The 26,554-nt window shown below is 59.6% G+C and overlaps 1 protein-coding gene across 6 annotated transcripts; it reads right to left on the bottom strand.

The window, feature by feature from the left end:
- Window positions 1-515: 515 nt before the first annotated feature.
- On the bottom strand, window positions 516-23,390 carry RIMS3 (regulating synaptic membrane exocytosis 3). Of its 6 annotated transcripts, XM_063355962.1 has the most exons (7): window positions 15,558-15,911; window positions 12,464-12,737; window positions 10,828-10,969; window positions 10,601-10,713; window positions 8,837-8,938; window positions 8,582-8,721; window positions 516-8,371 (listed from the first exon to the last, which is right to left on the bottom strand). In XM_063355962.1, exons 2-7 carry the CDS (start codon window positions 12,681-12,683, stop codon window positions 8,159-8,161), a joined length of 930 nt encoding a protein of 309 aa, XP_063212032.1. In that variant the 5' UTR covers window positions 12,684-12,737; window positions 15,558-15,911; the 3' UTR covers window positions 516-8,158. The 6 variants fall into 6 exon arrangements, with proteins under 6 accessions (XP_063212032.1, XP_063212031.1, XP_063212030.1 ...); XM_063355961.1 differs by lacking the exons at window positions 516-8,371; window positions 8,582-8,721; window positions 8,837-8,938; window positions 15,558-15,911 and adding an exon at window positions 23,214-23,390 and having other exon boundaries at window positions 9,394-10,713; XM_063355960.1 differs by lacking the exons at window positions 516-8,371; window positions 8,582-8,721; window positions 8,837-8,938; window positions 15,558-15,911 and adding an exon at window positions 22,078-22,118 and having other exon boundaries at window positions 9,394-10,713.
- Between the last annotated feature and the right edge of the window lie 3,164 nt (window positions 23,391-26,554).

The following is a 26,554-nucleotide window of genomic DNA, read 5'->3' as shown; positions in this document are numbered from 1 at the left end:
TTGACACTTTTATATACAAGAGAGACTCACAGCTTGGGGGTGGGGGTGAACGCAGCATTCCTGCAGCGGTGGCTGCAGGGAGAACTCGAATTATCAGGACTGCAGCTTTACACCAATGTTCAACAAAACCTGGCCACGGCCTGTTCAAAAGGTAAATTTTAAGCTTTTTAAAAGTGGAAACAGCGAGACTATGGGAGGCTGGGGGGGTTTGGGAGTCGCCTAAAGAAGAGAGATGAAGGCCGGTCTCCCTTGGGCTTGTGGCTGGCCATGTGCAGCTGCAGGGGGGAGAGCTCAGCTAATTGTGTGTGCCTTGACTTGATGGTACTCTGCTTGCATATTAATTATGGTATTTCTTTCCTCAAGTCAAAACCTGCTCTTTTCAGGAAAAAAAGAGGGTTTCTTCCTCTTCCCCTCCACCCCAGCGTATCAGCTGGGGGAGGGAGCTGGCTTTTTTTTCAGCTACACACGTGGGTTTGGGATGGATGCTTTGAGAAGCTCAACTCCAAGCACAGAAAAAAGTTTTCAAGCTGGCTTTAATCATCTTCACTTGCTGCCCCGATACTGTACATGCAGGTACGAGCCAATGAAAGTGTGAAGACTTCAGTTTTTTCCTCCTTGGGAAAACTGGCTAAGAGTATTTTACAAAATAGCGTGCACCCTCACAGCCATCAGTCCTGCTGCATATAAACCACAAAAATACAAGAGTTTTACATTAAGAAAGACCACACGCACATATAAAACGTTACATAACACAGGTATAAAACTGCCATTTGCTTTTTTTTAAATCTATCACCATTCTCAAGTATCCATCACAAGCCCATCCCCTTGTCTTGAACATGGAACTGGGGCTCAGAGGACCCCCTAGTTCCCCCCTCTGCGGCATTTATTTTAAGGGGGAGTTGTTACGCTTACGAATCTGTCATCAAAGCAAAGTTTATCACAAAATACGAGTGGGCTAGTGAAGGCAGCCGAATCTGTTCACTACTGCGATTACGTCCCGGCTTCCAAAAGTACAGAGCTACCCCGGGGGAGCACGTCAGTCCTGGATGAGTTCTGCACCCAATTCCATAGGTAACGGGTGCCCAGGGAAAGACGTGGGGTTGGTGAGTGCCACCCAAAGGGCGAGATGTCTGCTGCCTTCCTTCACTAGGGATTGGAGGCTAAGCTCAGAGTAGCAATTAACTTGTGGCTAATGGAGTTCTGACGATTTCCCAGACTAATGGGACCCTTGCTTTAGGAAATTCTTCCCAATGCAACTTGTTGGGGACTTAAGGATGGAAAATGGGAAGTAGCCTAGACTTCTGTGTCCTTGCGTGGCCGTATCGCTTTTGTATGATGCACCCGTCAAGATGCTCATCTGAGCCTTCCAAAGCAGCTACCGGGAGGAAAAGGCGATGGTTAGAAACGGCTGGCTGGGCTGTTCTGGGTGCATCTCTCACTGCCTCATACCTTTAATAGCCTTGGACCCTTTATGTGCATTTTCTGTGCCAGTGTGTGCTCGTATTCTGGCCCCTCGTACTTCTGGGGGGACTAACGCAGTTTAAAAGGCATGGGCTGTATTTAAAGACTTGTAAGGTATAGGTAAAATTCCTCATGTGTCATCTTTGGGAATATAAATTCTGAATTTTTTGATAGGATGAATGCTTCAGTTTGGTTGCTTCCGAAAAATGAGTTGGTGCTTTTCTCTGTGTGCGTACGTGGGTTTGGTTTTTTCTCCTGGTGCCATTAGTAAGCAAATTCAAGGACACAGTTCAGTTCAGACTTGGAGCTGCTACTTTACCAAGTGTTGTCACTAAGACGGATGTATATGTTTTTATATTTGAGGTATAAACTTCTGAGATTAATGACAGATTCTTGAGTCCTGGACAATGTCTTAAACGGTCCAGGTGCTTGTTCATCGCTTAATTTTGAGGTGGGGAGTAGGACAACATGATGGGGACGATTATTTACTTTTAACTGCATGAAAAGATCAAGCCCTTTTAAGAAAACAAGGCCACCAACTTCAAAGTGCTAACATTCAAGAGGCATCCGCTGCCAGGGTCCCTGGCCAGCTGGGGACAAGGCGGGGGTGCTGCTCCGTCCGGAGGCTCTCTGGCATCAAGTGTCGCTTCACTGCAAGCGTTAGGGCAAAGGTCCCTTTTCTTAGCGAGTACGGGGATCTAGTGAATATATACGGACAGCGATCCTGTTTGGAAATGGGATTGATATTCAATGCCCGTCGTCCCGCTGGAGGGACGCCCTTTCTGTCCGCTGCCGAGGCTCCCTCGCTCCAGCCGCGGGACAGACAAAAGCTTTAGCGAGGGCTTAGTGCCCCTCCGAGAGCAGCAGCACCGTCCTCGGCCCATCGCACCCGCGATGCTCGCCTCCTCGGTGGGAGGGGAGGACTTTTTAGGGGAGCAGGACTGCAAAAACCCGCCTGTGCCGGGCTAAGGGGCAGCCTTTGGACCGCTTTTATCTACACCCTTTTTACCAGGGCAGTACCTACTGTCCAGCCGAACCATCCCTCCCTGCAGGGAAGCGCACTGGCCTCTTGCTTCCCGTGCCCTTTCGCTCGGCGATCAATAGTGCAAGTGCTAAACGAAGCAGAGGTGGGGCTGGCAGCAGGTGGTCAATGCACACCCCGTGGCATTGCTCTTCATTGCACAGGTACAACGGAAAAATAACCTGAATGTGATAGAGCGCGCTAAGCTCTGGTTCTTAAAAAAAAAAAAAAAAAAAAAGAAAAAAGAGAGAGAAAAAGAAGGGGAAAAAAAAAAATAATAAATGAGGTATACCGATAATCGGAGCTCAGACAGGCCCAGTGGTCACACTCCAGCTCCTGGGTCCCGGGGGCAGCTGCCAACCGAGCTGCTTTCTCCGGGATCCCTGGGTGCTCCCGTGCGCCGTCCTGGTGTCTGTGCCCGAGGCAGATGATGGGGGTCAAACAGTGCGGCGGTTATTCGGACAGCAAGACAAACACTTAGGCCCTTTACTGTACATTTTTTCTAAGTCTACTTTTAAAACCTACATCTTCCCCAAATACGGACCAGCTCGGTTAAGGTGAGTGTGACTGTCACATCGGGTCACTGAGTCTGTTTTGTGGGACTTCAGCTGCGTTACGCGTAGCACGTCTGTACCCCGCCCATTCCAACCCTGCTTGCTGCAGAGGCTGGCTTTTTTTCCATAGGAAATCTTTTCTGCAGCCTTTCAACCTTCTTTTTAGCTCCTACACGTAACTCCTGCACCTCTAACAACCAGCCAAGGGTTGGGGTGTTCTCTGTGCCTGCGGCCGCGGAGTAGAAGGAAGACTTCCAGTTGAAACAGCTTTGCTAGAGAAACACCAGGGCGGGCCGTCACGCCTTCGGCACATCGCGGGCTGCCAACCTTGCCCTTCCTGAAGGTAATTCTACGGATCTGTCCGGAGGCATGAAAACCCAAAGGAAAAGGGAGAGAGCTCTTCATATCTTTTTCCATCTGTGATGCAAAACACATTTAGACTTTGAGTTCAGCCATCAAGAAGAACGGTGCCTGAACACTGTTCCTTGACCTTTAAAATGCAGTTATTTTCCAAATCAGTAACCAAACGCACACCCCTAAGGAAGTTTACAGATGTGCGTTGTCCAAGTGTTTCACATCAATCTGGGAAGAAGTGTCTGAGTCAACTGGAAGAAAACAGAAGGTAGACTCTTTACGCCTGGAAAAACATCACCGCTGATGTGTTTATAAATGGCCTTATATCAGTAAAGACCCTTGTATTGTACTCGCTGCTGCTGAGTATTTGCAAGCTCACTTAAACGAGCACGGGTATTCAAATGCGTTAACTCCTCACGTGCACCGACGTGGGCAAACACCTACAAATACAGGCTTGGTGGTTCACGTCTCGTCGCTGCTGGAGCGGGCGCGTGAGATGGTGAACAGACGGGATTCCCAGCAAAGGGAACCCCCATCCCGCTCCTCTGCCAGTCCCTGGTCTCGTATTTGCTATTGAGAGCTACATCTGTAACCGCTTCTGGAGAAAAGGTTTTAGGAGCTGGAAAAGGTGGTCGTGGAGGGAATATTTCCCACCGTCTCAGTGGTTCTGTGCCATTTTCCAAAGCCACTTGATAGGTTTAGTTTTGTGACTGCTGGCCAGGTGACTGGTTCTGTGTCTCACCTGAGCTCCGGAAAACTCTGTCTAAGCATCCTCTCCCGTTCTATGACGTAGATGAAACAGGAGCTAATTTCTGATTGAGCCCAGAGGCCTGGCCCATCTTCTGGCAGCCTAGAAAATTTTCAGTCACTCAACTTTGGCAAATAAAGCCCATTCCAGGCTTGTCAAAAACCCAGGGATAACTTAGGCCTGGGCACGAAATCATCTAGTGCTTTCTGTGCTTTGCTGCGGGGCCAAGACTTTTATTTTTTTACTAGAGTTTAGGGGATGTTTAAGTATAACTTCCAGGCTATTTTGGCAAAATCCACCCTTGTTACTCAAGTAGGGTGCCTTGATTCCGACACCAGCATCTACTGTTGGCCGGGCTATGGTAAGGTCTTCTGTGTCTCAGGTGGGTGCTACTGGGTGCTCACTTGCTGCTGGGTAGGAAACGGGCTGCAAGTTTAATTCCATTTAAGACTTAATTATTCTTTCTAGGGGAAAATATCTGGAAATTCAAATGGTTTGAATTTCCTGATGGAAGGTGGAAGAAAGGGAGGAAATAACAGTGCATAATACCTAGGCGGCGCAGCCACCTTTGGCAAATCATATAGTATGTTAAAAAAAAAAAGAAATGCCCTTTGCAATATAACATTCCCCCAGACAAAAACCTGGAGTCCAGAAGCTTGTGGTTTTTCTGGGTGTAGAAAGCAACTGGGTGTCTTGGCCTCTTTGTTCTTGTTGTTGGAGGAGGGAAAGCATCTGGCACGTGGTCCCCGGCGCTCAGAGACGCGAAGGAGCTGATGCCGCGATGTGAACGTGGCACGTTTCCATCTCTCCTCCCATTTTGGTTTTTCCACACTGGCGTAAGGTGGGTCCTGACCCAGATGCTTCCCTGGAGAAGTGAGTCCCAGCCCCCCGGGGGGACAGGACGCGTGTTGCTGACAGTGAAGACGTTAAGGTTTTGATGGATCTCGGTTTGTCTAGTGAGTGACGGTCACTGGCAGTCACTGGCGCGGTGGCTCCACCTTGCCGGTCTCTCATTGAGCAGGAGGAATCGTTCCCCCCGCACCCAGCAGACGAGAGTACCCCACTGGGAAAGAACTGGGGTGCAGTTTGTTCTGGCGTGAGCTGCGCTGTTCTCCTCCGATGCACCCTCAGTCTATCGATGATGATAAATAAGCCAAAGTACTTGGGTTTTCCGTGTTCCCTGGAGTACCCAGGTGTGCCTTCCAGCTGTGGCGGGTCTTTTCCCTGGATTTTCCATGGGCCGGCAAGGGCAGGTTTTCACGGGGTGCGGAACCAGCGAGCCTTTTGCTGGACCTGAGGCATCTGCTGCTGTGGGTCCGGCTGCCCCGGGGCTGCTGCTGCTCGGCGTCCGCATCGGTTCTCCAGCTCCAGAAAAGCCTTGTGTTGCGCGTGGAGAGAGGGACTGGGAAAGCTCTGCGCCTCCCTGGAGAGCCGCACAGCCAGCCGGCTCCGTGCTGGAAGGGGGTGGGATGCTGTCTCCGCACCAGTGTGCAGAAAACACCCGCAGAGCTCTGCCCACGCTGCTGTTCCGTTCCCCGTGGACATGGTTTATTGTCCTGCCACAGGCAGATTTTTCCTTTTCCCGTTGAAATAGAGTTTGTAAAGCAAAAGCAAATAATGTTAGCTTGAAGGAGCAGAAAGCTTTTCCTCTTAAGATGCCTTCCCTCACGTGTATTCAAAATTCCAGCACGCCAGGGCAGAGAAAGTTTAGCCTCATGCAGGCGTCGCTGGCCTCATCTAACTGCTCCGTGCTGGGAAGGAACGTCGTGTTCAGCCCGTTGTTTATCCCCGTCCCGGCAGTCAGGGCACCGCGTTTGCTTCCCCAAACCGCCTGCGGCTGTCCGTGCGTCCCGCCGTCCTGCACACTGACATTCAGCACGAGCTCAGAAACCAGCGCGTGTCGCTCGAACGAGCGCTTCCCGCTCTGGGAAACGAGGATTTAATCCTTGAGGAGGCAGGTACCGGGGTCTTGGGCAGACCCCTCTCCATCCCTGGGTCAGCAGCATCCAGCTCGCTCTCTTCTCAGAGGTCTACAGTGATTTTTTTTGACTTGTGAAGTTCCAAAATCCACCATAGCAGCTGAAATTCCTTGACACGATGTCACTAAAATCCTCGCGGTGTCGGGTAAACCAGCCGCCGAGCAGCGGAGTTTCGCTGACCCCCGTTTTGGGGGTTGTGGAGGGAAGAGCTTCACTGCAACGGGCTGTTCCTGCGGGTTTGCTCTTGTTCCGTTCTGGCAACAGCTTCGAGCTGGTTCATCGTTCCCGGCGTCACCAGGAGAACCACAGGTTGGTTTGTTGTGCTCTGTGCATTGTGGAATTCTCTGCTTTGCCAAGAAATAACTGTAAAAAATCCCAACTGTGCTGTGGGTTGATCTGTGTTAGAGACTGAAGGTCAGAGCTGTCTGCTCGGTGACAATTCCCCATTCACCTCTCATCCTCTTCCAGTCTCACGACTGCTCATCTTTTGGTGTGTTGGTTGTTTGTTTTTTTTCTCTCTTTTGGAAACTGATCCTTCAGGACAGTCATTGTGTTAAGTATATTTTATGAAGAAACCAGAGTTTCTAGTGGTGTCTCCCCTGAGTATTTTCAGCAAATTTCATTAGGCACCTTCAAAAAAAGCTTCCATAATTCTTGGTTTTGCTACAAGAACTGGTCCCTCGGGGGGGAACCAAAATGCTGCTTTAAAAACAAACAAAACATACAAACAAAAAACCCAAAACACTCATCCTGATAATAAAGTCAAAGCATTTAGTCCTTTGTTCGTAACCTCTCAGTCACCCCAATTCCAGATCAGCAGAAGATGCTGTTGAGATGTTCCCCTGTAGCGTACCAACAAGTCGAGAGTTGGAGAAAGGTGTGTCCTGCCGCGGGGCCGGCCAACCCTCGGCTCCTACTTGGAATTCAAGTATTGAGGGGAGCAGCCTGGAGCCGAGGAGAACATCCCGGGCCCCAGGAGAGCATCCCGGATCCGAGGAGAACATCCCTGATCCACGGAGAGCATCCCGGACCCCGAGCTGGCCCTCGCGGGAGGAAGGGGCCGGGAGCCAGACGATCCACCAGCATCGCGGTTTTCCTGCTGGGTCGTGTCACCTTCTCCTGACTCCAACTTCCACGTGAGGCATCACAGAGTTTATATTCCGGGTCTTGCTTTGGCTGCGCAAGCCCAGGGCCAGTGGTGACACAGGAGGCTGAGACCAGCGCGTGCTCAGGGGAGGCGAGTGCACCTTTTTCTGTCCTCTCGCGCTTTGGCAATGTCACTGGTCACAGGCTACATGCTACCGAAAAAAAAAAAAAGTTAAATAAAAAAGAAAAATGGCCACCAGAAGTGCTTGCTCAGTGTGGCGGGATTTGTGTTGGAAAACGAACAAACGGGAAGTGACTGGCAGATGTTTCCGGTCCATCCGGAGTCTCTTAGATATTGCAGAGAGTGAGTGTGTTGTTAGCACGTGGCAAAGCTACATAATAGAAGATGCTACATTCCTTGGGGGGGAAAAAAAATAATAGTGCTGAGTTGGATTTTTTTTCTGAGTTTTGTTTTTTTTTTTTCCTTTGCAAAGCTACCTTTTCCTCGGAGGCAAGGAAATGGAATCGGAGGAACAGAAACCTCGTCGAGGCGCTGCTCGGCAGCGGCGCTGAATGAATCGGACCGAGATGCTCTCGCCGGGTGGTCGGGAGAGAAACGTGTCGCTTCCATTCCTTCCCGGCGGGACGAGGTGCGGTAACAGTCTCGGGGGCGGTCGGCGTCGCAGCCCTCCGGGGTGTGTGGGGGGGGTTTGCTTCTCCTTCCCCTGCCTCAAAACACACGGTCCTCGCTCCCTCTGCAGCATCCCCCTCTGCGTGCCGGGACACGTGCTCGGGGGGGAGCGGGTTTGTTTCGGGAAGGAGATTTAAAAAAAAAAAAAAAAAGGAAAAAAAGGAAGAAAAAAAAAAAAGACGGGATATTTACAGCTCTCCACTAACAGTTTTGGTAGGTCAGGACGTCTCCTTTCGCCTCCCGGCCTCTCCCACCGAGCTGTGCCTACGGGCAGGAGGGGCTGGTGGAGCTCTCCAGGGAGGACTGGGAGAGGCGGCGCGTCAGGGGCCCGATGCTGGAGTCGGCCAGGGAGGAGGTGGGGAAGAGTTTGTACCAGCCCGCGACCACGCTGGAGAGATCCAGCTCCTCCAAGACGATCTGGGCCATCCCCATGAAGCACTTGTGGTCCATGCGCCCGTAATCTCCCCAGACGATCACCTGCGGGGCAGAGAAGGCGTTGGAGGAGCTGCCCCGCTCGCCAGGTGGGAGTTTTGGGGGGAAACTCGGCAAATTCAGCGTGGCTGGCCGTGATGAGGACAGGGAGGCTACAGTCTGAAGGACAGCAGTGAGGACACTGCGTTTCTATGCCCTGTCCTCGCTCCCCTGATCCCGCCCTGTCCCCCAGAATCTGTGCGGGGCGCGCGTCACCTGCAGGACTTTGCCCTGGGGACTCTCCTCGAAGAGCAGAGGCTGCTGGTAGGACGGGTCACAGGTTTTCTTCACCACCTTGGTCTTCTTCTTGGCCAGGCAGACGCCGTTCTCCAACAGGTAAACCTTCACGTAGGTGGCTGCGTTGGAAAACGGGTGAGAAACGCTGACTCGGAGCTGGCTCCTGCGACGGTCCCAGCACAGCGCCCGTCCCCAGCACTCCCCCTCCGACCCCCTCCCTCCCCAGCCACCTACCAGGGATGGACTTGGAGCCCATCTTCGGGATGAGCCCCCTGGCCTGGATCACCTCCACCTCCAGCTGCCCGTTCCGGTCAGCCATGCCGACGTGGACATCGCCTGGGGCGGGGGGACGAGACGCGCTCAGCACCTTCCCGATGGCCACCTCCCACCGGGGACAGCCGCAGCCCCGCGTCCCCCCCAGCTCTCCCGTTTGGTGCTGCCGAAAAGCCGGCGGGAGCTGTCGTCTCTGGGGCCCGGCAGCCCCTTCCCCCCCTGCCACCGCCTGCGCCCCCTCCTCAGCACCCAGCGCTCAAGCGCCCCGAGCATCCCGCCGCCGGAGCGTGACTTATCCTGAATTTAGAGGAAGGACAAAGCCGAGCTGATGTGAAGACGCTTAGATGTGAGCAGCAAAGAGAGAGGTGAGAGCCCCCCACTCCCCACCCTCCCCACCGGCTCCATCCCTCGGCAACCTCGTTGGCGGCGTTTTTTCCCTCGTGATGGGAAAAGGGTCTGGGATTAACCGGGGAGGTGCCTTGGCCGGGCGATGCCCTCAGCCGGGGGGGGGAGGCGAGACCAGGAGGGGTCGGTGGCCGAGCACCCCCCGGGGGCCAGCACCCACCAGCCCCCATCTCCCCGGTGCTTCACTGGGGTCCTTCCCCGCTCCCTGCGGAGGGGCGTCTGCGGGAGGAAACGTGGCCGGGCACCTCTGGATCTCGGGGTGAAGTTGTTCTCCCACTTACGCTGTCCTGCCCGTACGTACGTACGTCCCTTGGCTGGCGGGTCCCCGTCGCTCGCTGCCTTGTGGCCCCGGGGCGGGGGGACAATGGGGACGGGGAAGGGGTGAGCTGACGTCCCAGCGGGGTTTAATAGGAGCGTGATGAACCTGGATGGTCTCAAAACACACTCGGCATTTCAACAGCAAGTCAGGGGACAGCACCGGGGGCTGCGCCAGGAACCGGCTGATGCTGTAGGGATTCGGCACTGTGGGACCTTGTCCCAAGGGAAGCCGGACGTGTCCCCTCATGGGGGAGGTGGGCAAACCCAGAGGGGTCCAACTGCCCCCCTTCCCTTCCCTCCCACCCTCCCGGGGGTTTATGCGGGGCCAGCAGGACCAGGTCCCTGTGCCGTGGGGACGGAGGGGGCAGGACACGGGACCCTGGTGTGTCCCCCCCGGGGCAGCTCTCCCCATTGCCGGCAGCTCCGGCCCCGCAGCAGAACACGGGGCAGACACCTCGGTGTGTCCTGGGAGCAGCCAGGGACACGCTGCTGCTGTCTGGAAATTCAAATTCATGGGGGGACTTTCCGTAGCCATTTTGGATTTAAAAGGGAAAAACGGAACAAAAGGCGGTTTAGTTGGGTCCCCTCTGCGGCGGGATGCTCGGAGGAGCTGCTGCAGAGGAGAGGCCTCGGGAAAAGGCAGAGCTGCTGCTTCCCCCGGGGGGTGTCCTGCCCAGAGCCCTGCGTGATGTTCCCTCCCGGTGCGGAGCCGGCAGCGGGAGCAGCGGGGAAGGCCAGGGCTCCTGCAAGCCATGCACCCCCCCGGCATGTGCTTGGCATGGGATGCTGCCGGGATCAAGCCTGGCCCCCGGAGCCAGTGCCCCATGGAGCAGCACACGGCCGCTTCCCCCCCGGGCAGCCCCTTCCCTCTCGCTGGAGCATTCTTCTGCCCTGCCCAGCCCCGCACCAGCCAAAACGCAACCCCAACCCTCGCTCCGCGGGGCGGGAGATGGCACCGGCACCCCCTGCCCGGGCAGGGACCCCCCCGCGGCCGGCACTCACCCATCGGCGGGGTGGCCAGCGTTTGCCGTCCCACCAGCTGGCCCGGCCCCAGCCCGTCGAGGAAATCGCTGAACTGGCTCTCGGCGCCCAGCCGGGTCGTGGGGAAGATGAACCTGCGCCGGGGAGGGCAAAGGGCTTCTGTGGAGCATCGGGCTGAAGTGAGAGCCCCCGGCAGCACGGGGGGGATGCCCAGCCCCAGCTCCCGGCCCCCCCGCGCGGTGCCTTACGTGCCGTCGGAGCTGTTGCTGTTGGTGCTGCCGTCGGTGGACTCCCGGCTGCCTTGTCGGGTGACCCTGGTCCTCATCTCCACCGCGATGCCGGTCTCCGTGCTCCTCCGGATGTTGCTGCGCAGCTTTTTGGGGCCACCCTCTGGAAGCCGAGACAGGGGGTGAGCCCGGGAAGTGCTGGCTGCCCCCGCACCCTCCTGCGGGATGGGCGTCAAACCAGACGGACAAACCGGGATGCCGGGCACGGCCGGAGCCTCCCCACGTGCTGCTCCCCACTTTTGGTACGTTACTCAGCGTGATTTAGTGATTCGGATTTCATCCCTGGGGATGAAACCCTGCAGGATGCCGCGCAGGCACGTGTCCCGGTGCCACTCACACCCTGCTGGAGAGCCACGGGCTGCCCGCACCCCCTGTGTCCCAGCCCCATCTCTCCCCACAGCCCTCGCCATCGTGCCTTTGCGTGGCTGAGAGCCCCCCCGCACCGCAGTCACCTCCCCCGTGTGCTGAGACCTGCCAGACTCAGCTCACGTGTGCTGACACCATCCCAGCAACTGCTGCAGAGCCACCTCCCGGCCTCCAAAATCCCCAGAGCCCCGTCGACACGTGACGACGTCCCCGTGCCGCAGGGGACGGGTGTCCCACGGCCCCCCCCGGGTGCCGCAAACAGTAACAGCCCCAACACGGGCTGATGAGCAAAGTCTCCCTTTCTCCACGCGGTCACACCGTCCCTGCTGCCACATGTCCCCAGTGGCGGCAGATGGCAGAAGGAGGAGCGTGGACCCAGCATCCATCCCTGGCACCGCCGGCAGCCCTGGCATTGCCGGCATCCCTGGCATTGCCGGCATCCCTGGCATTGCCGGCAGCCCCGCACCCGCTGCGTGACCATGCATGTGTCAGCACAGCGCCGCGGCTGCTCCTGGGGGAGCCAGGTTTGTCCTGCTCACTCTGGGCCCCCCCCATGGAAGCATTTGCCTGGCCCTGGCAGCCCCCCCGGCGCAGGCGCTGCTCCCCTGGGCACCCGTAGCCCCAAGGGTCCCGGTCCCGCCGTCCCCAGGTGTGGCTCTGCCCTGCTCCGGCACCTCTCACCTGGCTCCTGGGGATAATTATAGCCCTTCAGAAACACCTGGGATGTGCGGGGCTCCCAATTAACTCCTCCCTTTATAGAACATCTCCCGAATCATGAAATGCCAACAAGAACCAGAATAAAAAAGCGATAACTAGAGAGAAAGTCTGCACTAAAATGAGCTTTTTTGCTTCCCCCACCCTTTAAAAAGCTATTTTAAGCATTTAAATATTTCCCAGAGCCGGAGCGTTTGACAAGTCCTTTCTCCGAGCTCCCTCCCTGCCCGCAGCCGGGACTGGCCATTACTGGGGGGGGGGACACGGAGCCCAGATCCATCCCCCCCCCGCACTAGCAGAGCTCCAGCAACGTCCCCACCTCAGGTTTGCCGATGGATTTGACACCTGGAGAAGTGCTGGGTGGGGTTGTGTTGGGCTTTTTTAGGTGTTTCCATCAAACACATGCGGCTCGAGCACCGCTGTGGGCAGCCGGGAGCCTGCCCCTCTCCTAAAAGCAAAGGGAGGGCTCTGGGGGTGCCGGGGGGGATGTGGGGATGCGGGGGGGGGGGGGTCTCACCGGTCTGGTTGAGCTGCAGCGTGCTCTTGCTCCACTGGGACAGCCCCACGATGGCCACCATCTTGGCGCCCAGGCTGGAGCGTCGCTTCTTGCTGGCGGTGATGGTGACGGAGTCGGCACTGCCCCGCGCGCTCCTCTCGATGTTGTACATCTCGCCGCTGATGCTGGAGCTGCGGACGACGCTCCTGGCCGCCGAGGAGCTGGCATCCCCGTTGAACATGGTCAGCCGCTCGCTCGCCTGCTCGCCGGCCCCGGCTCTGCTGGGTGGGATCAGCTGGCGGGGGAAGGGGGGTGGAAAAGCCAGGGGATGCGTCAAGGCCAGCAACGCTGGGCGGTGGCACTGGCCACGTCACCATGCTCCCACCCGGAGCAGCCACACGGGGATGGATGATCCCCCAAAGCCATGGCATTCAGGTGGCACAACCCACCAGCGCCAACGTTACCCACCCGGGGCTGGCGAGGGAAGGGGTGCAGGACCCCCCTGCATGGGGCGGACCCACCAGCCTTGTCCCATGGGACCCGGACAGCCCATGGTGGCCGGGAGGGAGCCACCGGTGGGCAGAGGGCTCGGTGCGTCACCAACCCCCAGGCTCAGGAGCAGGAGGTGACGCTGAGGCTTGGGGACAGCCCCGTCCACCTCCGCTGAAGGTATCCAACATTGCAACCAGCAAAGTTCCTCCCACGCGTCTCCTCCTCCTCCTCACGGCGGCTGCAGCACCCCCGCTGTGCCCTGACATGGCCACCTGCCACCCGGCTCCACCGTGGAGCCCCGGCAGCCGCCGGAGCCTGGAGGGACCCCACTGAGGGTTCTGGGGGTGCCAGGGTGTGGGGCGTTCGCCGGCGGCAGAGGCTGCGACGCGGCTGCCAGACCTCCCACGCGGCGCAGCGGTGGCTCCCTTCCCTTCCCCATGAATATTTAAACTCCAGCGGGATGGGAGCATCCATCTTCCAAGGAAAGGTGAATTATTAACTCCAGGCCAAGTGAAGCCACTTTATGATAATGGATGGAGGCAACGCCTGGAAAAATATTTCTCTTTCGAGAGAGAGAGTGACGGCTGCAAGCGTCGAGGACGAGTTCTGGCTGGGGACGGGCAGTGGGGCACGGCGGGGGCTTCTGCTGCCCACTGCCCTCGGGGGAAGGAGCTTCGCAGGGCAGGGCTGGGCTGAGACCCGATGGGAGCCGCAGGCTGGGCTCCAGCACCGCTGATTTATCAATTGCAGAAGGGATGTGAACAGGGGCAAGTGGGCGATTAGTCATTAATATCATTAATGAGCCCCAGAGAGCAGCAGCCGCCCCCCGTTTCCCGTCTGGCTGGTGTTTCCCCCCGCCCCTGCTCTGCCCGGGTGAGTGCGTAGCCGTGTCCCACCGCTTTCACCCCAGCCCTGCTCGTTCCCGAGCGGGACCTCGGCACAGCCGCTTGCGTTCGGCAAGATTTGGGGGTGCACCACGACCGCAGCACATGCTTCCCCTTGTGTACATCCCATGGAGGGTCCTGCCTTTGCTGCCGAGCCCCCCACAGGAGGGTTCGAGCCCTTGGATAAAGCCGTCGGTGTGGGGTGAGCACCAGCTCCGGAGCCGGCCATCGCGCCAAGCCGAGATGGGCGAGAGCAGCCAGCAGCGCTTGCCCTACGCTCAGCGTCTCCTCGAGGAGGAGTCGGGGCTGAGCCGCTACCCCCGGGACCTTTGGGATGAGCGTTTTCCAACGCCGCCCGCCACTCTCCAGGCTCTAAACCCGCTGTGGCCGCTCACAAGGGCTGGGGTTTCTCAGCATGCCGCAAGGAATGGATCCCAACCGCAGCCTCAGTGCGTCCTCAGCTTCCCGACCCCATGCCTCAGTTTCCCCACCTGCAAACCTGCCGCGAGACCGTGCCAAAACAAGTGCCGTCCCTCTGCAGGGGCTCAGCCGGCTGCAGCGCCCGGCTCAGGCCTCTCCCGGCGGCTTCACGGGCGAGAAGGGCTCTGGCACAACCCAGCCCCGTAATTTCCCCCGCCAGGAACACACAACAGGCTCCCGCTGCTGTTTTCCCCGCTCGGCGCTTCAGCCGCCAGGAGAGCACCAGGCTCTGGTGGAGGCAAATTAGATCAGGAGAGCACAGCGCTAATGGGATCATTCCCAATGCAACACACACGGGGATAATCCACTGCAAAGGACGGGGAGCGCAGGCTCCTCAGCCCAAGGGAAGGATTTTCTTTATCCTGCCCATAATTTTACCCCCTATCTCTTTTCCCAATCTGCCTCTGGCCTCTGCGGGGAGCGGGTGACAGACAGGGGGATCACGGGGTGCCCAGTGCTCGCTGCTGAGTGGAGCCCAGCCGGAGCCCGAGCACCAAGAGCTCCAGAGCCTGTGGGTGTCATCGCCGAGCCACCCTTGGCCACCGCCACAGCATCCCTGGCCACCACCACGGCATCCTCGGCCACCGCCACAGCATGCCCGGCCACCACCACAGCATCCCTGGCCACCGCCACAGCATGCCCGGCCACCGCCACAGCATGCCCAGCCGGCACAGGCAGCCCTGATGCTGCCTCTCCCCCAGCTCCCCGTCCCCAGCAGCGGGTGGGGGGACGCAGAGATCGGCACCACGCTTCCCTTCACCCCCGCTCCAGATTTTATTTGTCCTCTATATTGGCAAAACACCGGCATTCTCAGAACAAACCACCGCGATGCTCCAGCAGCGGCTGGATCGCACGCAAGCCCCCTGCTTCCCTGCCATGGAAGCACATCCCCGAGCCGCCGGAGTGGGGGGCAGCTCCCGCAGCCCCCGCCAGCCCTTACCGCCGCCACGCACCGTCCTTCTCCAGTGAGCCAGGCCCCGTTCCCCCACGGACCGGGATGGCTGTGGGATGCAGGGAGCCACCGGGCACCGGCTGAGCAGCCGGGAGAGGTGTCATGGCTGTAGCATCCCCCCGGCTGCTCCGCTGCGGGGCGGACACGCAGCCAGCGCCCGGCACCGATGCACAAGGCGCAGACGAGCACGACCGGCAGGAAAACGGGCTCCCTGTTGCATTCCCATCGCCGCTGCGGCGAGGCTGCCGGGGCCGAGCCCTCCCCGCACCGGCACCCCCAAGTTAAAGAGGAGACGGAGGCATCTTACCGCCCTGCGCAGGTGGAGGAGGACTGGGCAGCAGCCGCCCCGCTCCCCCTGCCGAGGAGGCTCAGCCCCCCAGCCCCATCCCCGGCTGGAGACGGAGGGTGACGGGGCTGGTTAATCTTTAAAGGGTTCTGGAGAGCGGGGCTGTGCCGGCGCTGCTTCAGCATCTCCTTCAGCATCTCCATGGTTACAAGGCTGACCCAGTTCTCCTCCCAGCCCCGAGCAGGGGCAGAGCGGTCCAGCGGAGCGGGATGCGCCTCGGTGGGGTTGGGGGCACCCCTGGGCCAGGCTCCGGGTGCCCGGTCACCCCGCTGGGTCCCCCCCCCAGCCGGGTGTCACGGACCTGGCGGGGGGGTGACGGAGCTGGGAAAAGTGGGGAGCAAGGTTGGGGGCTCACAGGTGACCCCGGGGGGCCATCAGAGCTGTACGGCCCCGCTGCCGGCACATCCCACTGCCCACACGGTGTCAGGGGCTGCGAGGGGCGAGGAACGGGGCTGAGAGGGAGCCCTGGCCCCAAACACCCCACTGAGATAGAAACGGGGGGCAAAGCATCGATGGGGGAAGTTGGGTGCTTTGGCAAAGGCCGTGGGGAAGGAGGGAGGAGCCCGTGGTGTCCCCACACAGGTGGGGAAGGGTCCCTGGGGGCGGGCGGGGAGAGGAGGAGGAGGAGGAGGGAGGTGATAAATGAGCACCCAGCAGTAAGCGGGGCTGGCTGGGATGCTGCCTCAGCAGGGAAGCTGGCAGAGGGATTTTGGGGGGTTTCTGCTCCCTCAAAGCCCCCAGGGTGACCGTCCCCAGGGAGAGACGGGGTTGGAAAGCCCCAGCAACAGGGCGGCGGGTCCTCCTGCCCCCAGCTGCCCCTGCAGCCCCCCGCCCGCAGGGAGAACACTGAAATGCTGCCGACACCTGGAGCAGGTAGGCCCTAAAATCTGCACTTTGGGGGGAAAAATAAAACCAAACCCAAAGCTCGTAAAGAGCTGCTGCCGCCAGTCCTGAGCAGGGCACGCCACGCTCAGGGTGAGCCGCGGCAGCGCAGCGCACGAGCACCTGCTCCTCCTTCTGTTGGGAAGTAAGGCAAGGGCTTATTTCCCCTAAAAGTACTTAATTCTAATTAATTGCTTCAGGTTTGATAGACAGTTGCTCATACAAATTCAATTGCCCAGCAAGAGGCACAACTCAGTGCACATGAGCTGAGAACTTGCAAGTAACTCCGGCTCCTGGAGCTGCGCGTCCCATTGCCCAGGCAGGTTATCCAGGTTATATTCCGGCTGAAGCGTGCGGCAGGCACGGCATTAATCCTCCCGCGCAATCTCCATGGGAAACAGGAACATTGAAATTAAAGGATGGGTCCGAATGTGCTCCGTTTGTGGGAGACATGGAGTTTAGAGGGGAGAAGTTGGGATGGGGCCGTGCCAGGGCTGTGCTCAGGGATCCCCCCCGGAGCAGCTCCCACCCGAGGGTGCTCCAGCCCGGGCACCTGGAAAAGGCCTGGCTGTTGTCCGAGGAAGGTTTGGCAACCCTGTGCCTGGCAGGAAGAAGGAGAGGAGGAGAGCCATGGGGCAAACTCTGTGGCATGCTCTGGCTGGGTCGCTCCAGGACGGATGATTCTCCAAAATCTCACCCTGTGCTTGGGTGGGAGCAGGAGGGGAAACTACCAGAGCTGCTGTCGGGTGCTGGCGCTGCCTCCGGGAGGGATGGGATGGGATGGGAGAGCAGCATCAGGAGCCGCTTGCGTTGGCAGTGCCGGCACACGGGGCTTTGCTGAGAAGGCGACCGCGCAGCCTGGTCTGTCTGTGGCACCAGGAGGCTTTCCACCAGGATGGGAAGTGCCGATGGTCGTGGTGTGGGGGAAGAGCTCGGTCCCTGCACGGACCTGCCGATGGGATGGTGGTGGCAGCGGCCAATGCTGCAGCCTGGGGACGTCCCCAAGGGCTGAGAGGTGGTTTCATGGAGAGCAGCTCTTCCAGCGACCCACGCAATGCATCGCATCTCTTTTGGGATGAGCGGTGGGATGGTATTCCTGAAGGCCGGGGGTGGATCGGGTCTGAACAGCCTTCCTGCTCCAGGCGCTCTCCTCCGTGTCCTGTGCGTGGGGACAGACTCCGCTGGGAGCCCGAGCGAGAGGTAACGGGAGCCACAGCCCTGCGTGGCGTCTCCAGCGCAGCACTGACACACAAGAACCCGCTGTCCTGTGCCGGAGGGTGAACCTTCCCTGGTCCCGGCTGTTCCCACACACGCCTCGGCCATGGTGAGCTCCTTGCCATCCCCACTCAGGGAGCACGTGTCCATCTCCAGCCAGGCTGGGGGCCGCAGCTCCAGCGGAATCAGTGCTCCTGGCAGACGGGATCCGTCTGGGAGCACCAGGACCGGGAACCGAGTATCTCCAGGAGGGACAGGCAGGAACACGGCATCTTCCTGCACCCACCTCGCTGCCATCCTTCACTGGGTGGGGGGGAAGGACGTGGGAGCCCATGTCTTCCCCTGTCTGGTGGCCTGATCTCGGGCTAAACCCCCTCCGAGAAGCCGGGAGCCCAGGGCCAGTGCCCTGACCACGCTGTCCCTTTCCCCCGTGTCCCTGCGTGACGTCTGCCACTCGGTTAAATCAGATCTTTGCTGAATCCCGCCGTTTCCTAGGCAACATAAAAGAATCAGAGGAGCAAATGCCACCCGGCAGGGCTGTGGCTGGGGGACGGCCGGCTCCCGCTGCGCCCGGCCTGCTGGGCTAGCTGTCTGGTGGCGAGGGCTCACGGCACTGCGGCAAGCACCGGGGCATCCCTGACGGCTCGCATCCCGCAGACGTGCTGCCTGGACCAGGCAGGGCAAATCTCATGGTCCCTGTGTTGGCTGCACCCCGGGGCTGGTTTTGGCCATGATGGGCAGCTCAAGACGGAGCCAGACCTCGCTGGGGACACAGGAGCGGGCATGTGGCCGCTGCCGGCAGCCGCCTTGAGTAGCGTGATGCTGCAGCCAGGCGGCCCTGACAACTGGGCCACGTCCATGGGGAGGCAGCAGGGACAGAAGAAAGCAGCCCAGGCCCTTTGGTGGCCCCAGGATGGATCGGGGATGGGGTCACCGGCACCCAGACCCCAACAGCCCCTTGCCGGTGCTTGGGCAGAGGGCTTGTACCGCCACGACGGCGCTGGGGCCAGTACTAACCTCCACCGGCACGGAGGGGCTGTGGGAAGGAGCTTTTCCCGTTACCCAGCAGCCGCTGCCTTCCCGGCTGCATGGCTCCGAGCTCTGCAATGCAGCTCACACCGCTCGCCTGTGTGTGTGAATCCCATCAATATTTCATGGAGCTGCTTCCTCCAGGGGAAGGACTGCTATCAGCTCTGGCTTTCTGCTGCTCCTACCAGCGCTCCTCTTCTGGCAGAGAACGTCCGATTTCCTTCCACTGGTGGCCAGCACCCAACAGCCCCCTCTTTCCCTCCTCCTTCTGCCTTACAAATATCGCTTTGTCTTTCCAGGGCTCTGTATCCCACGCGGGGCAAGAGCTGTGAAGTGCCCTCGGGCTCAAATCTCACCATCTTCTGCCCCGGTCGCTCCCCTGCTCACCGCAGAGATGCCCAACGCCGCGGCCCCGTGTTGGGCTCCCCGGCACCAAGCCACCAGCTCTGCAGCTCCAGGACGGGTGACCAAACCGACCCACGCTCCCTGCGGCCCCCCCAGCTCCGTGTCCAGCAGCAGATCGGTGAGCATGGCCCCGTGACAGCCCGGTGCCAGCAGCCCAGACCCTGTTTGACTGGGTCCAATCCACCCTGCCCGGCCACGTCCAGCCCGCAGGTCCCAGCTGGCTCAGCGGGAGCCGGGGGGTGAGGCAGCCTGTTTGCAGAAAAAGTTGCTTTTTAAATGCTAAGGCTGCACTATTACAGCAAAGCTTCTTATGGGATCAGCACAAATCTTGCTTGCCGTAGGAAGGCTTCTGTGAGCCGGAGCGATGCCAGGAGATGGTGGGAGCCTGGCACTGCCTGCGGCAAATGCCCATCGTGGTCGGTGCCCGACCTGGCAAGAGGAGCCAGGGCAGCTCTCCTGGGCCGGCACCGGCACCCGCGGCCCCGGCAGAGCGGGAGGACGGGCCGACGAGGCGCTGGAGCGGCTGCTCCCGGCGAGGTGCTGCCGTCGGTGAGACGCTGCTCTCTGGAGCACGGGTGCCTCGGCTGGGGAGACGGCAACACACAAGTGTGCCTGGGGCGAAGGGCAAATGCTCCCGCATCACTCCACCGCCCAGCAACTAAAATAGGCGCAATTCGTTATTTTCAGGCTGAGAGACCTCCAGCTCCGGGAGCCGCTTCGTCTGTGGGGAGGATGAGGACCCCAGGGAGGGTCCCACCGTGATCCCTCCACAGTCGGACACAGCATCACATTCAGGGGAGCCCCTGAACCCGGCAGGCAGCGAGCGCGGCGTGTCAGCAGGGCTGTCAATCCCACACTAAATCGCTTTAAAATAATTACTAAATGAGCCTGTTTCCCTGCTATTTGAGATGCTGTGACAAAACATTTTAAGTGCATTGAAATGGATGCAAGGAGATGGTGCCGCACGGCTTGGGTTTTAATAAGCAGGAGAATTAGGCGTTTTCATAACCTTAGACTGCATCTCGCCTCAATGTGCTGATGCTTCCCAGGGGGCTGCAGCGCAGCGAGAGCAGGCGTGAGCCCACCACGGGCCCGATCCGCAGGGGCTGAGCTTGAGGGGCAGCAGAAGCTGTGGGAGGATGGACCTGGGGTGTCGGGGGAAGCCGGTGGGGATTTGCCTCCCAGTTTGATGTGCAAGGGGCAGACGAAGACACCGCCATCTCATCGGTGTCCGTGTCCCACAAAGGCTACTGCGACCGGTGCCGCGATGACGGGGCTGAAATGGGGACAAAGCGAGAGCCCAGGAGCGCTGGGACGTGGGAGGCGGCAAGAGTTTGCCCTGGCAAAGGGATGTTGGAGAAGGTGCGTGGCTCCTCGAGAGAGCCGCGTGAGCGCAGCAGAAGGGCTGGCTTTTGAGAGGTGTTGATGTAGAAAGAAACCAGCACGCGTCTAAATTGGGGCTGGAGGGGAGAGGAGCGGGAGCAGCCGCTCCACTGCTCGGGGAAGGGGCCGTGCCACGCAGCCGGCCGTGCCAGGGCTGGCTCGGGCAGGCGGCCCCTTGTCCGGTGGCGAGGGACGTCCGCAGGCTGTGGTGCCTGGCAGCGAAGCCGACGGGTCTGTGCTGCGCTGCCGGCCCGAGGGGATCGCAGGCTCTTGCTCTCAGCGCACTAATGAAATCAGCAGCCCAGCCCCACGGGATGCTCCCTGCGCGCCAAGTGGTGCAATTCAGCCCAGGGCTAATTGTTTTGCTCAGCCTCGAAAGACCCCTGCTGACACTTCCCAGACCCCTCGGAGTGGGCACCGGCCACCACAGAGCCTGGCATGGCCACCACCTCCTGCCGGGACAACTCTGCAGCTCAGTATGAGCACCCAGGCGGTGGCCCTGGCTCTGGGGGGGCCCATTTGGAGGTGCAGAGCAGCCATCGCTCCGCAGCAGCACAGCGGATGCGGTGGCCAGGCAGGCCCATGCCCATTCAGGTGCTTCCCTGCGGCGGGGGGTAAGCGATGCCCGCACTGCCCTCGGACTTCTCCCCACTTACTGAAACCCCGGTATAGAGTTAGCAGGGGCAACGCAGGGGCCTCTGCCCGTCCCGGGCCATCGTTTCACTCCTCCTCACCAGTTCTTTAATGGATTTCCCTACAGAACCAGCCACAGCACCTGCCCAAAACGCCATGGAGGGCAGAACAAGCTCTCCGGACCGAGCAGAGTCAAATCAATGTACGAAGCGCAGGCTGGAGACGCCGGGAAGAGGTGAGTGCTGGCGTTACGCGGGCTGCTCGGTGGGAGGGTGAGGCCCCGAGGCAAAGCCCTCCCCAGGCAGGACCCACTGCTTTCCCCAGTCCCTAACCCCCATTTCCCCGGTGGCGGGACCGTCGTGCACGGGATGGGGTTGACGTCAACGGGCTTTCAGCGGGGATGATGGATGGCACGGAAAAGCGCTCCTGTTCCCGAGCCGCTAGCTGGGAAACGCTGCCCGCCGCCCTGAGCCGGGGAGGGCTCCGGTAAACCGGCCCCAGCGGCGCCCAGCCGGGGAGCCCTCGGGCACGGGGAGAGCGCGGCCACAGCCCCCACGCTTTCGGTGCAGCGATGTTTTTGGGGTACGACGTCTCCGCACGGAGCCTGGAGCATGTTTTAGGGGTGCCAGGCACACCTCGTTGGCAGCCGTGGGGTGCGGGAGGAGCACCGGGGCTGTCCCACCGCGGGTCGGGACCCCCCTTCTCCCCTCTACCCTCCCGGGGCTGCCGCAGCGCCCGTCCCGCTCCTCCCCGGCACCGCATCCGCGACGGGCATCCCCCAAAATCACCGCCCCTCCCCAACCCCGGCCGCCGGCGGGGGATGCTCCGAGGCAGGTGCGGCCCCGCTCCCCGCCGGTGGCCGCGGGGACCGAGGCGGTGGCCGTCCCGCTCGCCCGGCAGCGCCCCACCCCGCGCCGCCGCCGCGGGCACTCACCGCCGCTGCCGCCGCCGCCGCCGCCGCCCGTGCCCGCTCCTCCCCTCGGCCCCGGCGGGCTGCTGGGAGCGGCGGGCGGGGGAGCCCCGCGCCCGGCCCCGACGGACCGGGCTGCCGCCGAGGGGGGCCGGCGTCCCCCCCGAGGGTCCGACCCGGGGCTGCACGGCGCCCCCCGAAAGCTGCCAGCTGCGTCCTGCTCCCCGCAGCAGCGTGCCGGGAGCTGCCGGCTGCGCCCCAAAAGCCACCGGCTGGACCCTGCGCCCATCAGTCGGATCCTAAGGGCTGCTGGCTGCACCCTCCTCCTGCCAGCCGGACCCCGAGAGCCTCCAGCTGGACCCTACGCCCATCAACCACACACTACACCTGCCAGCCAGACCCCAAGAGTCACCAGCCAGACTCTACACCCACCAACCAGACCCCAAGAGCCTCAAGCAGGACCCTACACATGCCAGTCAAACCCCAAGAGTTACCAGTTGGACCCTACACCCATCAGTTGGACCCCAGAATCCACCAGCAGGACTCTGCCCATGCCAGCTGGACCCCAAGAGCCTCCAGCTGGATCCTACACCCATCAACCAGGCACAACGCCTGCCAGCCAGACCCCGAGAGTCACCAGGCAGACTCTACACCCATCGACTGGACCCCAAAATCCACCAGCAGGACTCTACACCTGCCAGCCAAACCCCGAGAGTCACCAGCCAGACCCTATACCCATCAACTGGACCCCAAGAGCTGCCAACCTGACCCTTGTCCCACCAGCCAGACCCCAAGAGTTGCCACCCAGACCCCAAGAGTTGCCACCCAGGCCCCAAGAGTCACCAGCCAGACCCCACGCCCATCAGCCAGCCCCCCAGTGTTGCCCACGGGAGCCTCCAGCCAGACCTGAAGTGCTGCCAGCCGGTCCCTGCTCCTCCTGGGTGGCCGCGGTGCCTGCTCCTTCGGGAACACATAAACCTCCCGGCTCCGATCCCCGCTGTCTCCTCGTGCTCCCAGCCTTTCGGCTGCTGCCAGAGAGCGAGCGTGGCCCTCCTGGGGGGACGGGGACCGAGGGGGCACTTCTTGTGCCCTACTTCCTTCCAAAGGAGAAAGTTTGAGCGGAGAAGCAGCCCCGGTTCCCGTGCTGCCCTTGGACTCACCTTGGCTCCCTGAATACCGACGCTAATTTCTCTCTAAGCAGTGTCTCTTTTTACTCGTGGTAAATTCCTCCAGTGCTTTCCCTGCGTTTCCTCTGCAGGCTGCACACCGCGGCTGACATGGAGCCACGTGCCAGGAGGAAACCCTCCTTCGCCAACTTTAACTCTGTCCCTCCCTAAAATTACGCCGGGTTTGACTTTTCCAGAGGGTGGGCTCTCCATCCTCGCCATGCCGGGGGTCCCGGGGCTGCCACAGGCTCCCTGGGCTGTGGGGAACCACCCGGCCCTCGTGGGCAAAGCCTCCGGATTGGTGTGAGGGCCTGGGGGGTGATTTGGGACCGCAGCCCCCGGGTGGGTCGGAGCAGGGAGGATGGGGTGGCTGCTGGAGGGGAAGGGGACGCTCGGGAGAGCCAGGATGCGATCGGGTCCTGGTGTCGTGCACGGGAAAGCTAGTTAAGGAGCAGGAATAGCTGAAAGAACTAAATATGGAAACTTGGATAAAACATCGCTGAAGTAGGGAGATGGTTTCCTAACAGAATTCAAAGCATATAAACAAACTCAGGGAGGGAGAGAGGTTGTCTGGAGGGGGCCTTTATGAGTAATATTTAGAAAAACTGGCTGAAAATATCTCGGTAAGGAAGGCTATTTCATCAAAGAAAACTTCCAGCTTTGTGGGGAAAGCGTCAGTCCTGGGAACATATTGTTTCGGAGGGAGAGATAGTGGTAACACGTGACTCGGTGGTGAAAAGCCTCTCCTCCCAACATTTTGGGTTTTTTTCAACGTCCATATTTTAATGATAAAACATGAAGTTTCACGGCAATAATAAAATAATAATGACAACATTTTCAGTTCCATTGGCAGGAAAGTTTCTGACTGACTCTGGTTTTCTGCTTCCCCGTGCGGGTTGCTCCGGGATCCCTTGGCGACCTCCCTCCGGGAGAGACGCACTCAGGGCCAGGGGTGTGCGGCACCGACAGCCCCCGCAGCCCTGGGAAGCGCTTCTCCGGAGCGGGATGGACAAAAGCCCCAGACTTGGTCTTGCGCTGGGATCCCATCGGGGCTCTCCCATCTTTTAATGTCTCTTAATTCGTTAAGGAGCTCAGCTCTCCGGTTTGTTGGCTCCTCACCACCTTCTCCTTTACGTTTTGGTTTTGTGCCGGCAAAAAGGGGGTGGTTTAATGCGATTACTCCGGTAAAACCCAGGTAAGAGGATTCGCGGGGCTCGGCTTTGTGGTATTGCAGGGGCCATCGGCAGCGTGTGGCACAGGGGGACGAGTGTGCTGGCTGTGAGTTAACGGGAAGCGCGGAAGAGGCTTTGCGAGCCCTGCCATCGTAGGCAGCCCAAAACGTGGTGGCCCTGCATGGATCGACCCCCGGGATTCCGAGTGCCACATGCTGCCTTTACCCTGCCTCTGCAGGGCAGAGATCCGCCCCTGGCGCGGCCGCTGCTTGTCCTGGCAAGAGGTGGATGTAGAGGGCAACAGGAAACACAAAGAAGGGGCAGAAATTCCAGGGGGCTGCGCTGGGGCTGGGCGTCGGGGAGGGAGAGCTGCTCCTCGTGAAGGGTTATGGGGAGAGGATGGTTTATGCTGGGACTGGGTAAACCCAGCGTGTTTTGCAGTGTTTTCCAGACCAATGCTGCCCCAGGCCCCCTCCAGAGCGCTGGGCTGTGGGGAGGGCCCCGGGTGGGCAGAGGGGTTTGTCCCCTTGGCACCGCTGGAGCCCTCGCCCCCGGGGGGGAGCAGGTTGCTGCCGGTGCTCGGGGAGACTGTCGGTGCTGCGTCAGCTCTGCAGCCTGTGCTCCCGCTCCTGCGCCGTGTCCCACTTCTCGCAGGAGAAGGAGCTACGCGGAGATGCTGTAAAACCTCCTTTTGCCGTTCTGCAGGGAGCAACCGGGTCACGTGGGCTCACCAGTATCCTACTGGGAAAGCCAGTGTGGTTGATCTGTGCTGGGCACCAGCCAGGCAAAGAGGCACTAGCACACCATCTGCTTCTCCTCGGGATGCTGCAGGCACTGGGAAACCCGCTGTCCTGCAGCGGGACCAAACACGCTGGACCGAATCCCAGCGCTGAGCTGGGAGCTGCAAATGGGGTCTCCCGGTTAGAGCTGGGCTCAGTGTCAGCTCCAAGTGGCTCTTCTGCAGCTCTTAAGGTTTCTAGATTCCATAATTCTGGGGGGTTTTAATGACTTCTGTTGTCTCTGTCCTGGGGATGGAGGACTGGGAGAACTGGGGAGAACACGATGGTTGGTTGGGGGCTCCTGTCTGTGGCGGAGAAGGTAAAAGCACCGTGCCGTTCTGGGAGCCCGGTTCAGACCTCAAACTACCCCAGAACAAACGCTGCCGGTGACCCACAGCACCAGGGCTGCCACGAGATTGTCCTTCGGCCTTTTGGTCTCCCAAGGGATCCTTTGGCAACACCCAAACCATCATCTCTCCTGTCTCACATTATCCTTCTGGGTTTGTCTTTGAAGGCAGAAGACAAGCTTTCTACGGGGCCTCCAGAAACGTGTGTATGCGTACAGGCATATTGATATATGTTAAATACCCATATTAAATATACTTAAATATCATATAGATGGTTCCCAACTGGGAGATGTCCCAGGTGGGACGTGGCACTTGCAAGCTGGGCAAGAGCCAGGTTTGGAGCCTGGTATCAGGTGTGAACGGAGATGTGACACAGCCTGCAGGGCTAACGGGCCCCAAAATCTGGCCTTAAAATAGCCTTTTGTTTTCCCCCAAATCTACAAGGCAGCGTGTCCGTGTCCATATATAACTTATGCCCAGGTTTTGCTTTTCTATACTTTGCTTTGCTTGGGGATAATTGCCCCAAAGCAACAGCTTATGTGGGATGAGTCCAGAGGACTCAGTGCTGTAATGGGAGTCCCGGGGGATGGGAGGGGACCGAGCTGAGAAGGGCCAGGCATGTCACCTCTGCTCAAATAACCCATTTTCTTAAGCGTCAAACAAATTCAGCCCTTCCCCAACCTGCCCCCAGGGTGCCGTCAGTGCAGCACAGCTCCTCGGGGTCCCACTGCTGGCGCGGGAGGGAATCTGCCGAGCAGGGAGCAGATGCTGGTTAAGTGCGAACTCAACAAACCACAAACAAATTTATGCAAGCACAAATAAAGCAGAGAGTGGAAAAGCGCTTGCTTTTTCTTCTTTTTTTTTTTTTTTTTTTTCCTTGTTTTTCTTGGCTGCTCCACGTTTCGGGCAGGCTGACACAGAGACCTCTGTGTTTGCAGATGGCTGCGATCCTTCTTGGGGAAGCTGAGCGGCTCCAGACAATGCATCCATTGCCGCCGGGAGAGCAGGTGGGGAGGAAACGGAGCATCACGGGCGCA

The sequence above is a fragment of the Chroicocephalus ridibundus genome, chromosome 19 (assembly GCF_963924245.1).
Source record: "Chroicocephalus ridibundus chromosome 19, bChrRid1.1, whole genome shotgun sequence".
Taxonomy (NCBI): Eukaryota; Metazoa; Chordata; class Aves; order Charadriiformes; family Laridae; genus Chroicocephalus; species Chroicocephalus ridibundus.
This window is presented reverse-complemented; position numbering and strand designations above follow the sequence as displayed.